The 15315-nt window shown below is 36.5% G+C and overlaps 2 protein-coding genes across 2 annotated transcripts; one reads left to right on the top strand and one right to left on the bottom strand.

Annotated features, from left to right (window-relative positions):
- Nucleotides 1-55: 55 nt before the first annotated feature.
- On the bottom strand, nucleotides 56-4092 carry LOC125763272 (FHF complex subunit HOOK interacting protein 2A-like). The gene is made up of 6 exons (XM_049426185.1): nucleotides 3799-4092; nucleotides 2702-3556; nucleotides 2175-2628; nucleotides 1980-2104; nucleotides 1708-1913; nucleotides 56-1636 (listed from the first exon to the last, which is right to left on the bottom strand). Exons 1-6 carry the CDS (start codon nucleotides 3877-3879, stop codon nucleotides 817-819), a joined length of 2541 nt encoding a protein of 846 aa, XP_049282142.1. The 5' UTR covers nucleotides 3880-4092; the 3' UTR covers nucleotides 56-816.
- Nucleotides 4093-4344: 252 nt separating this feature from the next.
- On the top strand, nucleotides 4345-5230 carry LOC125763275 (protein KRTCAP2 homolog). The gene is made up of 4 exons (XM_049426196.1): nucleotides 4345-4487; nucleotides 4565-4719; nucleotides 4786-4916; nucleotides 4979-5230. The coding sequence occupies exons 1-4, from the start codon at nucleotides 4484-4486 to the stop codon at nucleotides 5085-5087; spliced, it is 399 nt and encodes a 132-aa protein (XP_049282153.1). The 5' UTR covers nucleotides 4345-4483; the 3' UTR covers nucleotides 5088-5230.
- Nucleotides 5231-15315: the final 10085 nt, after the last annotated feature.

Genomic DNA, 15315 nt, shown 5'->3' with positions numbered 1-15315 from the left:
GGTTTTTTCCAATTGTTTTAATTGATAAAATAACATTAAATTGGTTGCGCCTGTTTACTACCAACAAACCGTCTGATTTATCCATCGTTGGAACAGAAAATTTACACAATTTCGCTGTCTGTTTTTGTATTTGAGTCACTGTATGATGTATGAGAATGGTGCTGGTGAGCGAGAAGTGAGAAAATAACACCATGCTCATCTGCCGCATTCTCTTGAGCATATATGCTCACGACTGCGAGAGAGAACGAGTGTGAGAGAGCGAGATAAAAATGATCAAAACATACAAAATGATCGGACAGTTGTGGAGGATTGAACAGTTTCTGGAATAAATAGACTCCTTATTCGGTTAGTTAGCCAATACACCTGGAATACGACGCGTTTTATATCACATTTCAGTTGTGGTTTTTTAAAATTCAACTATATTTTACGAGAATAAAAGAAACGCGCATAAGGTACATTTCTAGAGCATAATGTTTGACACCAAAATAAGCGTCTTAACCCAACGCGCCTTATGACCGAGAAGATACTGTCGAATATTCTGTTAGCAATCCGAAAAACTATTCACGATTTTTTTTCTCCTGTTTCGCTTAGCGGTTTCGTTTTTGCACTGCAACGTTTTGCTGTTTGGCAAAGACTAGATAATAATGGACCATTAAAACTAAAACGTTCTCAACCATTAATCGGCCCTGAACGATATTGCGCTACTTAAGATAGTATGTGCGGCTTCAAAGAATGGAAAGTCACCCTAAAGCAGCAGGTAGAGCAGCTCTCGTATCTACGTTGTGCTACGGCGCGTTCGAATTTTCTAGCCAGCTCTTACTCCTTCGCATGATGATACTTTACGAACGCGATCGCTGCTAGTTCCTTGCAAAATTCTTCCAATACAACGATCGACTCAAACAATGGATCGTTGATCTCGTCCTCCTCTTCTATCGGCATACCGGTGGCAGAATCATTAGTCCCCGTGGTAGATTCTCCATTTTCACAGTCTTTATGGTAGAGCGGTGGATTGGAAAGCAATCTTCGGCCCGTTTCCTTGATCTTCTCCTGAAATCCTTCCACACGCGGAATCTCTGTTAGTAGCTGCCGGGCAAGAAATTGCATTACCGACCAAAGGGTCGTTGCACCGGCAGCAACTGGAATTTCCGGATTCAACAGAATCTCATGCAAGTATGGATGAGGAAACAGTGCCAGCTTGGACAGGATCGCAATCACGGCCAGATTTAGCTCATACGCTTGCGTGTTCATCTGTTTTACGTGTGAGAATAACAATTTCAGCAGCGGCCCTTCGTAGAAACTTTCCTCCGATATGCCACTATCACCGCACGTTTGAAGATCGATGCTCGCATGGCTGTCGGCCGTGCATTTGTTTCGTTGCTTTTTTGGCTGTTTCATTGGGGCAAGTGGAACGACCGTCATAAGGCCGCTCGTGCACGTGGACATCGTTGGTTCAACACTGGTACCAGCAAGTGGTGACGATTCACCGCTGCTCGGCCAGATAGCTTCTACTGGCCAGCAAAATCCGTGCGTTTTCTTTATCCATGTTTGGTAATGGCGATTTGCGTCCTGCATGTATTCCTCGTAGCATATACCACCGGCATCGTTAATGATTTGCCGTGGTAGTAGCAACAGGAAGCTGTGGGGAAATAAATAATTTGATTAAATAACGTTTTTTTATTTACGTGAATTAAACAATGTCATACGTACTGATTGATGACGCGTAATATATTGCTAGGGGCCAAAGTGCGAGACTTGATCGGATCATCTGTACTGCCACGACGCCTTTCACGGTTATCCTCCTCGTCCGACCACGACTGTATAGTTTGCGAATTTCCGTCATAATAACCTCGGTTGTTAATGTAGAAGAAAAGCATCCCGTGTAGTATCTTTTCGTGTGGATTATCCAATAATGACTGCGGAAAAATATGACTTGTAGCCCTGGTCCAATCATGCTCCCGACCTCTGAAGTGATTACTCACCTCAACAAACTGTAACGTCGGCAGGAGAATGTCCGTATTTTCGTGGCCATTTTCTATCAGAATCGTTAGTAAGCAGTTGTTAACATCCATCAGTTCATCTTCACCGATCAGCCAGTTGGCAATTTCTGTACAAAAAAGAAAGAAAAAGGAATAAATATCGTGCCACTCGTCAACGCTTAACTCCATCCATCCCACCATCGAGCAACGCTTTCGATTGTGTCTTCTTGATGATTTTGGCCGTCAGCACCAGCATAAAAGGAGCGTAACATCCGACGAGAGCCGGTTCGATGTAGTTAATCAGCATTTCATCGCGTATACGCGGCCCCAGCTCCGGTACTAGTAGTGCACTTTCCTTCAGCAAACAATCACAATAATCTAACCAACAGAGGAAGGCCGTCAGTTGGTACCGTCCAATGTAGTGCGGTTGCTCGGGATCGCGCGGGAACAATCCCCACGTTACGTTGGCATCTTCGATATCACCCGTGTCCATGTCTTCCGGAATTTGCTGACAGTTTGATGCAAGCCGGCCAGCCATCATGGTAGCAAAGCGTACGATCGTGTTTCGGATAGCTTTGCACGATTGTTGTAGCGTTGGCAAGGACGCTAGTATGAGCACACCTTCACACGCTCGTACGACTATGGTGCTATCCTACAAAATAGAAGCAAAAAAAAAGGTTAATTTCTGTTTTCTTCAGAATTGTAACAAATCTTAAAATACTAACCGCACTATCCAGATAACTGACTATCGCATCGAACAGACTAAAGTGATCTTCCTCATCACAGTCACAGTTTTCGGGGTCGCTTGTACCACCGGTATCATCCGACGGTTCACTTTTGTCTTTTCCCATATGCACAGCCTCATTCGTCGATGAACCTTCACCATCTTCCGCAACCAGCGAAATTCGTCGCGTATCATATTCAATTTTTGTGCTTACAAACAGTGGATTATTCACAGGTGCCTTATTTACGCCTAACCCCTTCCAGTTGGCCAACATTTGTGCGGAATGGTGATGAGACTTAAGGAACAGATTGACCAGTATTGAGTCCTTGCGCACCAGTCCGGCCACCGTTTCGAGAAACAGTATTTCCTCTCGTTCGTACGGGGAAGCATAAGTACCGCTGCAGATCTCGACCAGCCGTTGGACGGGTTGGAAAATGCTGGCATGGCCTAGCGGAGGACACTTTAGGCAGGAAAGAAATCGTCGAACCCAGTTCAGCACAATATAGCGCGCACCGGGCGGTGTATCGTTGACGGCAAACTCGATCAACACATCGAGCGGCCGATTGCTTAACACGAACTCCATACACTCGGCCTTTGTTGGTGGTGGATTGGGTTTCGGTGACATTTGCAAGCTGCTCGATGGTGCATCGGCTGGTGCAGCGACGGTGTCCGCTTTCGATGGGGCTTCCAACTGTTGCTCTTCGCGTATCAGTATTTGCAGCATTTGGTCCAGGTGCGATGGAATGTTGGTATCGTTTATGTGTATCTTTGGTAAGGTTTTATCGGCGATGTAAAAATTTTTGACCAACCGATAGTGATAGTCAAAATCCTGCAGGGCGGTTGGCGGTGGTGCAAGCTGTAAGACACGAGCGGTAAATGGATTATTAGTTTTTTTTTAAATCGTCAAGCAATGGGCAATTATTGACCTATAAATTATGTAATTAAAGCGTTAAAATATTAATTATAGTTCTACAATGCACAACAATGCAACTACAGAAAACAAGTTCTGTTTTGCGCAAAAAACACTTAACGTGTACAATGTTTTTGGTTGAATTGAACAGTAAAATTGATTGTGTAAAGCACCGAGCACCAACTTACCACGTCGGCCGCCGTTTGCAAAACTTCTGATAGTTTTCCAAACATTTTATCGATTTCGGTCAACTTTCGGCAGAGAAACATTCACTTGTAGCGTTTGATTCATGCACTATTTTACATAGAATTAACGAACGGACTTCGTGGAATTCATACTTTGTTTCGAAAATCTACAATCCTGTAGAAGTACTGGGAAAATATGGCTTAGAAATTTTCACACATAAACACTGCAAATTCTGTATTTGCGATTTTGCACCTGTTCTGTATTGACTTTTTTTTCTTGATGTTTTCATGTATTTCGATGTTGTCAAATAAATGCACTATTTGACAATTGTGCAAATCGATTAAATAATTTTGTCCATGAAAGCAAATTGCTGTTTAGAGCTGTACAAGTATAAATTGTTCTACATAATAATGCAAATATATCCTAAAAAATAAATACCACTCTTAATTTCACAGCACCTTTTTGCATAAAAAGAATTCGACAAACAGAAACCCTTCGAAACGATTCTTAATTTACGTTTAATCGATGCGTGAAATAACCCCTCTCGATGTTCTCCATGTTTGACAACTGGTGCAGAGCGTATGTGTTGGTGAGATAATTTTGTTGCCGTCTGAATCGATTCCACGTCAGGGAAGTGTTTACATTCTGTATTTTCTATTGGGCTACAAAACGCCGGCGCTCGTAAAAATGGGTAAAAGTTTTATTAAAATACGTGTTTTAAACTAGTATAGAGTCGCTTTCACAACGGTCTTTCTACTGTCCTTTCAGCGGTATCGACGACAGTTTCGCTAGTGCTGGCTTCGCTCTCAGCTGTGCTTATTTTTTCGGGCATGCAAATGTATCGGCCCTTGTTGGCCTCCTCCCAAATTGCTACAATCTTCGGTGGGTACCTCGGATCGTGGCTTTTTATTCTGTCCCTGACCGTAAGTAACGATTACATGTGGTGTAAATGAAATAGATGGTTATAAAATATGTATTGTATCTTTAAGGCGGTGTCAAACCTAGAAGCGGTCGTGCTAGGCTACGGATTTCAGGCTAAATTCTTTCCGGAAGTTTCGTTCTGTCTGATTGTGGCACTGTTTGCATGCGGTATGGTACATCGCGTTTGTGTCACTTCGTGGTAAGTGTGTTTACTTTCTCAAGCTGTAATTCGGTACCGATAGTAACTTTTATTCTCTTTAGCGTACTCTTTTCGATTGCTGCGCTTTACTACGTTAACAAAATATCGCACAAAGTACACAACGTTTCGGTACAGGTGGATAGCTATGCTGGAAAGAAAAAGAAAAAATGAAGAAGCTCCATTACGCGGGCTCCATCTAAGGGCAGGAATGCAATTTTGAATGTTCATCACTTAGGTTTAACATTTAATGCTGTTTGTGAAGCGAACAGTCAAAGCGAAATAATATACTAATAAACAATGAACAAAACTGAAAACTTTTTTCCACTAAGTTGCTTGCGAAAAAGTTTTCCTTTGATTTACAAAACAAATTATATTACGATTTTAATCATAAATAAAGGTCAGGACGTATTGCTACAATGATACGATTAACAACGATATAAAGATGATTACATTTTCCATCTACTTTTTAAAACATTTACTTAACTTATCATTCAAAATCATTGTTGCCGCAGAACGCGATCTTTGTCGTCGGAAACGAGATTCCGATATTCAAAAGAAAAATTCGATCCGTAGTAACAGCGCAGCATCCAAAGCAGGAGTTGACATTTGTCAGTTGAAAATAACATGTCACTGTAACGCATAACGTCAAAATATAAGTTAACACTTAAGCGCCATCTATGGAGTATCATTTGAAACTTGCCACTGTGCTGCGTATAGCGCCATCTATACGTCAGATATAAATTATTATAGCGCATTTCTTTTGTGCCTGAAGGGTATGCAATTTGCGCTGCAGAATGTTCACTTAATCAGCCGGAAGGTATGCAAAAGGAATGCGCATCAGGATTAGTGTTACCTCTTTCATAGTATGACCTCTGAGTACTAAAATTCAGAAAAACCTTTGTTTTCGTGATGATCGTTTACGACAATCGACGTGGTGGAATAAAATGAAGCTGTCGAAAGAAATGCACTGTTGTCTAATAACAAAGTTTGTACAACAAATTAAAAAATAAGGAACACAGAAATCAATACTGTCTAATGTAAACAAGTGCTAATTTAGGGTAGCTGCTCCTGTTTTCTGCAGCTTAAAAGCACCTATTATTTGCAATCTTTGAAAGTGATGTTAATTCGGTTGATAAACTTCCCTAGTATCTTTCTGAATTCTCGTTTTCGTGATTTTCTTGCGTTTTATGTGCAATATTCAGCAGGTTTTCAACTTAAAGATGAGAATATCAACTCTTTTCAGTGAGTCAACTCACAGTGAATGAGTCGTTATTAGGAGCGAGCTCGCTTAAAGACTCATTTCGGAGACATAAAAAACCGCGGCATAAACGTATAAGTTAAGGTTCGGTCATTTTATTCACTCATGAGTGTAAGTATGTAGCCGTGGTAAGTCGAGTTGCAAAAAGAGTAAATACGTGAGTTGAAACGAAAATATACGAGTGAGTTGAAACGAAACTTTTGATACACATGAGTTGGAACGGAATACATGTGTACAATACCCAAACTAGCCAAATGAATATACTTCTCGCTCTACATAACTATCAAACCTGTATAAGTAAACAACCGGCTTAGTCTGAAGGACATGAAACGGGATGCTTTTATAATATTTATTATCCTACTCAGAGACGGATCATCCACTACGTAAACTAAGCGGCCACTATGCATTCAATATGCTTGTCTTACAAAAATGTAATACTTTACTTATTTTTTTGCGTCGATTGTGGAGCCCTCAAACAACCCCCCCTCCCCCCACCGCCATCGGAACCTCAAAGGATTTGAGGGGCTCAACGGATTCTCAGTTAAGGCCTTCAAAAATACGCCCCCCCCCCAAAATTTTAAAAATTTGAAAATTTCTTAAGGCTATAGCCTTATCTTTTTTTTTGAGTAATTTTGCAAAATTTTATAAATTGATGTATTTTAATTTTAATTTTAATTTACGGATAAAAAATTATGAAAAAATATCAAAATCTAAAAATTTGAAAATTTCATAAGGCCTTACTTTTTATAGCCTTACTTTTTTTGAGTAATTTTGCAAAATTTTAAAAATTGATTTATTTTAATGCCAATTGGTTCAAATAAGTTTATTTTCACTCAAATAATGCTTTAAATAAAAAAGAATAAAAAAATAATGAAAAAATAAAAAAATCTAAAAATTCGAAAATTTCATAAGTAGTGTTGGGACAAGAGCGAAAGAGGTACCTCAACCGCTCCGCTCATCTTATTGTGCGCGCTCCCGCACAGCCCACGGGAAAAAGAGGTAGCTCCGAACGGAGCGCTACACACAGGAGCGATTGTGCGATGCGCTCCCCTTTTTAAAATTATCTAAGGCTATAGCCTTACCTTTTTTTTGGGAAACTTAGCAAAATTTAAAAATTTGTTTTATTTTAATGCGAAATGGTTACAATAAGTTTCTTTTCACTCAAACAATGCTTTAAATTTAAAAAAAATAAAAAATAATAACAAAATAAAAAAAGGATAAATTTGCTATCTCCTAAGACTCATTTTTGCACCAAATTTTGCCTATAACTCGGTCGGTATCCAACGGATCGACAATCTTTAAACTGTGGACGATGAATGGTGCCAATGGCTATATTTTCTTCATGAACGGCCATGCCCTCAGATGTCTGTGTCAGAAGTTATTCGAGGAAGCAAGTTCCATACCCTGTTTGAGAAAATGTAAAATTTTACTCATTTTTGAGCAATTCAGCAAAATTTTTAAATGTGATATATTTTAATGCGAATTTGTTGCAATAAGTTTCTTTTCACTCAAATTTTCAACTCGAAAATTTCTTAAGGGGTACCCCTTGCCATTTTTTGAGAAATTTTGCAAAAAAAAATTAAATTGATTTATTTTAATGCCAATTGGTTGCAATAAGTTTCTTTTCACTAAAATAATGCTTTAAATAAAAAAAAAAACAAAAATTTATTAAAAAATAAAAAAAATCTAAAAATTTGAAAATTTCGTAGCGCTCATTTTTGCACCAAATTTTGCCTATAACTCGGTCGGTATCCAACGGATCGTCAATCTTTAAACTATGGTCGATAGATGGTGCCAATGGCTATATTTTCTACATGAACGGCTATGCCCTCAGATGTCTGTGTCAGAAGTTATTCGAGGAACCATGTTCCATACCCTGTTTGAGAAAATGTAATATTTTCCTCATTTTCGCATCAAGTTTTGCCTATAACTCGATCGGTATCCAACGGATCGTCAATCTTCAAACTGTGGTTGATAGATGGTGCCAATGGCTATATTTTCTACATGAACGGCCATGCCCTCAGATGTCTGTGTCAGAAGTTATTCGAGGAAGCAAGTTCCATACCCTGTTTGAGAAAATGTAAAATTTTACTCATTTTTGAGCAATTCAGCAAAATTTTTAAATGTGATATATTCTAATGCGAATTTGTTGCAATAAGTTTCTTTTCACTCAAATCATGCTTTAAATTAAAAAAAGAATTGAAAATCAGAAAAAAATTTAAAAAAAAATTTCAACTCGAAAATTTCATAAGGGGTACCCCTTGCCATTTTTTGAGAAATTTTGCAAAAAAAATTAAATTGATTTATTTTAATGCCAATTGGTTGCAATAAGTTTCTTTTCCCTAAAATAATGCTTAAAATAAAAAAAAAACAAAAATTTATTAAAAAATAAAAAAAATCTAAAAATTTTAAAATTTCATAACACTCATTTTTGCACCAAATTTTGCCTATAACTCGATCGGTATCCAACGGATCGTCAATCTTCAAACTGTGGTTGATAGATGGTGCCAATGGCTATATTTTCTACATGAACGGCCATGCCCTCAGATGTCTGTGTCAGAAGTTATTCGAGGAACCATGTTCCATACCCTGTTTGAGAAAATGTAATATTTTCCTCATTTTCGCATCAAGTTTTGCCTATAACTCGATCGGTATCCAACGGATCGTCAATCTTCAAACTGTGGTTGATAGATGGTGCCAATGGCTATATTTTCTACATGAACGGCCATGCCCTCAGATGTCTGTGTCAGAAGTTATTCGAGGAAGCAAGTTCCATACCCTGTTTGAGAAAATGTAAAATTTTACTCATTTTTGAGCAATTCAGCAAAATTTTTAAATGTGATATATTTTAATGCGAATTTGTTGCAATAAGTTTCTTTTCACTCAAATTTTCAACTCGAAAATTTCTTAAGGGGTACCCCTTGCCATTTTTTGAGAAATTTTGCAAAAAAAATTAAATTGATTTATTTTAATGCTAATTGGTTGCAATAAGTTTCTTTTCACTAAAATAATGCTTTAAATAAAAAAAAAAACAAAAATTTATTAAAAAATAAAAAAAATCTAAAAATTTGAAAATTTCGTAGCGCTCATTTTTGCACCAAATTTTGCCTATAACTCGGTCGGTATCCAACGGATCGTCAATCTTTAAACTATGGTCGATAGATGGTGCCAATGGCTATATTTTCTACATGAACGGCTATGCCCTCAGATGTCTGTGTCAGAAGTTATTCGAGGAACCATGTTCCATACCCTGTTTGAGAAAATGTAATATTTTCCTCATTTTCGCATCAAGTTTTGCCTATAACTCGATCGGTATCCAACGGATCGTCAATCTTCAAACTGTGGTTGATAGATGGTGCCAATGGCTATATTTTCTACATGAACGGCCATGCCCTCAGATGTCTGTGTCAGAAGTTATTCGAGGAAGCAAGTTCCATACCCTGTTTGAGAAAATGTAAAATTTTACTCATTTTTGAGCAATTCAGCAAAATTTTTAAATGTGATATATTTTAATGCGAATTTGTTGCAATAAGTTTCTTTTCACTCAAATTTTCAACTCGAAAATTTCTTAAGGGGTACCCCTTGCCATTTTTTGAGAAATTTTGCAAAAAAAATTAAATTGATTTATTTTAATGCCAATTGGTTGCAATAAGTTTCTTTTCACTAAAATAATGCTTTAAATAAAAAAAAAAACAAAAATTTATTAAAAAATAAAAAAAATCTAAAAATTTGAAAATTTCGTAGCGCTCATTTTTGCACCAAATTTTGCCTATAACTCGGTCGGTATCCAACGGATCGTCAATCTTTAAACTATGGTCGATAGATGGTGCCAATGGCTATATTTTCTACATGAACGGCTATGCCCTCAGATGTCTGTGTCAGAAGTTATTCGAGGAACCATGTTCCATACCCTGTTTGAGAAAATGTAATATTTTCCTCATTTTCGCATCAAGTTTTGCCTATAACTCGATCGGTATCCAACGGATCGTCAATCTTCAAACTGTGGTTGATAGATGGTGCCAATGGCTATATTTTCTACATGAACGGCCATGCCCTCAGATGTCTGTGTCAGAAGTTATTCGAGGAAGCAAGTTCCATACCCTGTTTGAGAAAATGTAAAATTTTACTCATTTTTGAGCAATTCAGCAAAATTTTTAAATGTGATATATTCTAATGCGAATTTGTTGCAATAAGTTTCTTTTCACTCAAATCATGCTTTAAATTAAAAAAAGAATTGAAAATCAGAAAAAAATTTAAAAAAAAATTTCAACTCGAAAATTTCATAAGGGGTACCCCTTGCCATTTTTTGAGTAATGTTGCAAAAAAAAATTAAATTGATTTATTTTAATGCCAATTGGTTGCAATAAGTTTCTTTTCCCTAAAATAATGCTTTAAACAAAAACAAAACAAAAATTTAAACAACAGATTTATTTTAATGCCAATTGGTTGAAATAAGTTTCTTTTCCCTAAAATAATGCTTTAAACAAAAACAAAACAAAAATTTATTAAAAAATAAAAAAAATCTTAAAATTTGAAAATTTCATAACGCTCATTTTTGCACCAAATTTTGCCTATAACTCGGTCGGTATCCAACGGATCGACAATCTTTAAACTGTGGACGATGAATGGTGCCAATGGCTATATTTTCTTCATGAACGGCCATGCCCTCAGATGTCTGTGTCAGAAGTTATTCGAGGAAGCAAGTTCCATACCCTGTTTGAGAAAATGTAAAATTTTACTCATTTTTGAGCAATTCAGCAAAATTTTTAAATGTGATATATTTTAATGCGAATTTGTTGCAATAAGTTTCTTTTCACTCAAATTTTCAACTCGAAAATTTCTTAAGGGGTACCCCTTGCCATTTTTTGAGAAATTTTGCAAAAAAAATTAAATTGATTTATTTTAATGCCAATTGGTTGCAATAAGTTTCTTTTCACTAAAATAATGCTTTAAATAAAAAAAAAACAAAAATTTATTAAAAAATAAAAAAAATCTAAAAATTTGAAAATTTCGTAGCGCTCATTTTTGCACCAAATTTTGCCTATAACTCGGTCGGTATCCAACGGATCGTCAATCTTTAAACTATGGTCGATAGATGGTGCCAATGGCTATATTTTCTACATGAACGGCTATGCCCTCAGATGTCTGTGTCAGAAGTTATTCGAGGAACCATGTTCCATACCCTGTTTGAGAAAATGTAATATTTTCCTCATTTTCGCATCAAGTTTTGCCTATAACTCGATCGGTATCCAACGGATCGTCAATCTTCAAACTGTGGTTGATAGATGGTGCCAATGGCTATATTTTCTACATGAACGGCCATGCCCTCAGATGTCTGTGTCAGAAGTTATTCGAGGAAGCAAGTTCCATACCCTGTTTGAGAAAATGTAAAATTTTACTCATTTTTGAGCAATTCAGCAAAATTTTTAAATGTGATATATTCTAATGCGAATTTGTTGCAATAAGTTTCTTTTCACTCAAATCATGCTTTAAATTAAAAAAAGAATTGAAAATCAGAAAAAAATTTAAAAAAAAATTTCAACTCGAAAATTTCATAAGGGGTACCCCTTGCCATTTTTTGAGTAATGTTGCAAAAAAAAATTAAATTGATTTATTTTAATGCCAATTGGTTGCAATAAGTTTCTTTTCCCTAAAATAATGCTTTAAACAAAAACAAAACAAAAATTTAAACAACAGATTTATTTTAATGCCAATTGGTTGAAATAAGTTTCTTTTCCCTAAAATAATGCTTTAAACAAAAACAAAACAAAAATTTATTAAAAAATAAAAAAAATCTTAAAATTTGAAAATTTCATAACGCTCATTTTTGCACCAAATTTTGCCTATAACTCGATCGGTATCCAACGGATCGTCAATCTTTAAACTGTGGTTGATAGATGGTGCCAATGGCTATATTTTCTACATGAACGGCCATGCCCTCAGATGTCTGTGTCAGAAGTTATTCGAGGAACCATGTTCCATACCCTGTTTGAGAAAATGTAAAATTTTGCTCATTTTCGCACCAAGTTTTGCCTATAACTCGATCGGTATCCAACGGATCGTCAATCTTCAAACTGTGGTTGATAGATGGTGCCAATGGCTATATTTTCTACATGAACGGCCATGCCCTCAGATGTCTGTGTCAGAAGTTATTCGAGGAAGCAAGTTCCATACCCTGTTTGAGAAAATGTAAAATTTTACTCATTTTTGCACCAAATTTTGCCTATAACTCGGTCGGTATCCAACGGATGGCCCATATTTAAACTGTGGTCGATAGATGGTGCCAATGGCTATATTTTCTTCATGATCGGCCATGCCCTCAGATGTCTGTGTCAGAAGTTATTCGAGGAACCATGTTCCATACCCTGTTTGAGAAAATGTAATATTTTCCTCATTTTCGCACCAAGTGTTGCCTATAACTCGGTCGGTATCCAACGGATGGCCCATCTTTAAACTGTGGTCGATAGATGGTATCAATGGCTATATTTTCTTCATGAACGGCCATGCCCTCAGATGTCTGTGTCAGAAGTTATTCGAGGAACCATGTTCCATACCCTGTTTGAGAAAATGTAAAATTTTCCTCATTTTCGCACCAAGTTTTGCCTATAACTCGATCGGTATCCAACGGATCGTCAATCTTTAACCTGTGTTCGATAGATGGCACCAATGGCTACATTTCCTTCTTGGACGGCCATGCCCTCAGATGTCTGTGTCAGAAGTTATCCGAGGAACCAAGTTCCATACCCTGTTTGAGAAAATGTAAAATTTTACTCATTTTTGAGCAATTCAGCAAAATTTTTAAATGTGATATATTTTAATGCGAATTTGTTGCAATAAGTTTCTTTTCACTCAAATCATGCTTTAAATTAAAAAAAGAATTAAAAATCAGAAAAAAATTTAAAAAAAAATTTCAACTCGAAAATTTCATAAGGGGTACCTCTTGCCATTTTTTGAGAAATTTTGCAAAAAAATTTAAATTGATTTATTTTAATGCCAATTGGTTCAAATAAGTTTCTTTTCACTCAAATAATGCTTTAAACTGAAAAAGATTGAAAAATTGTAATAAAATAACAAAAAAATCTAATAAATTGCCTATTTCCTAGTCTCATTTTGCACCAAGTTTTGTCTATAAATCAGTCAGTATCCAACGGATCGCCAATCTTTAACCTGTGATCGATAGATGGCACCAATGGCTACATTTTCTTCTTGGACGGCCATGCCCTCAGATGTCTGTGCCAGAAGTTATTCGAGGAGCCAAGTTCCATACCCTGTTTGAGAAAATGTAAAATTTTCCTCATTTTTGAGCAATGTAACAAAATTTAAAAATTTGTTTTATTTTAATGCGAAATTGTTACAATAAGTTTTATTTCAGTGTAATAATGCTTTAAGTTAAAAAAAAAGAATAAAAAATAAAAAAATAAAAAAACCTAAAGATTTGAAAATTACATGAGGCTATAGCTAGCAAGCTCAAGAACGAAAGAGATATTTCAATTGCTCCGGTCATCTTATTGTGCGCGCTCCCGCAGAGCCCACGGGAAAAAGAGGTAGCAGTATCGCAGGAATCGCTCCTGCGTGCAGCGCTCCATGAAGTGCGAAACTTCGCTCCTCGGAGCGTATCGCACAATCGCTCCTGTGTGTAGCGCTCCGTGTGTAGCTACCTCAAGCGCACCGCACACTTTAGAGAGCAAGAGCGGTGCGCTACGCTCTTGCAAAAGAGCTACTAGACGCAAAACACTATTCATAAGCCTTACTTTTTTTAGAGTAATTTTCCAAAATTTTATAAATTGATTTATTTTAATGTCAATTGGTTGAAATAAGTTTCATTTCACGAAAATAATGCTTTGAATAATGAAAAGAATAAAAAAAATTAAAAAAATGAAAATAAAAAATTCCAACCATTTGCCAATCTCCTAGGCAGAGGTGGATCCCGTTTCATGTCCTTGCCGATCAGACTAGCCCGCTTGTTCGCTTATGGAGGTTTGATAGTTATGCAGAGCGAGCATGTGTGACAACCGTTTCGCACATTTCACATTTTCATTTCAACTCACGTATTTACTCTTTTTGTAACTCGACTTACTGCTCACTTTGCACATCTCTATTTCAGCTTAGTTGATTTTATTCGGATACATGTGATTGCCGTAACAAATTGTTGCTTGTGTTTTTACATATGTTAACTAATTTTATTAGTCAATTATCTAATGGTTTTTCGCTTGTACAGCGATACGTTTGCATCCATTATTTTGTTTTGGTCGATTCCTGGTTAGCATTAGCCATTCAACAGTATGAATTACACTCATCATTCTGTATTTCTTTTGCAACGGTTAGGAGCATTTTTTTGTTGTGTTTTCTAGTATTGTTGTGTTTTCTAGCAGTAAAGATTTTAATATGTTTCTATCAATGTATTTAGTGTCTGTTATCTTATTCGCTCTGTTCTCTTTCCATTATTCCGCACATATTCCGACCACCGCGGAGTTTTATGATGTTCTCTAGTTGTTGGAAGTACGATTTCAATTCACAAAAGCGAAACCCAAGGTGATCGTGGAAGTTAGCTTCGTTCTATAAATTTCATATAGATTTATCTACTCTACACCTTCATCTAAAACACAACGCGACTTTGATTGAAAATTAAATAAATACTAAATTTTTAACTTTTTTAAACACGCCCATTTTGGCGGCAATGCTAGTCTCTTTCTTGGACTGTAAGAAATGTAACCTGCAGTGTCAGGTTTTTGTATGTGTCCCCTCTCATAGTGAAGTATGGAATGGCAACGGAAATATTCTTACATCAACAAGGTGTTTATGTGATGCTAGAGGGTTTATTGTTTAATGCGCGAAAAAACATTAGCATACATTTAAAACAGTTTTCTTGCTTTTTACATGATTTGAAACGCAAACATTAACAAAGTTACACATATTTCTATTTTTCAACACCTGTTTGGTTGGATGTGACTAGCTGTTATGATAATACAGAGAAACAGAAAAAAATATACAAACGAATCAAACAAAAAAGCTCAATAAATGGGATTCTGCTTACAAGATCTATGCTACGGTATCCTTATAAACTGTTAAAAAATCAACATTAATGACACTTTGATAAGAGATGGTTTTGGTATTGAACGCAAAAATGTAGAATCATTTGTT

This window comes from Anopheles funestus, chromosome 2RL, assembly GCF_943734845.2.
Source record: "Anopheles funestus chromosome 2RL, idAnoFuneDA-416_04, whole genome shotgun sequence".
NCBI lineage: Eukaryota > Metazoa > Arthropoda > Insecta > Diptera > Culicidae > Anopheles > Anopheles funestus.
This window is presented reverse-complemented; position numbering and strand designations above follow the sequence as displayed.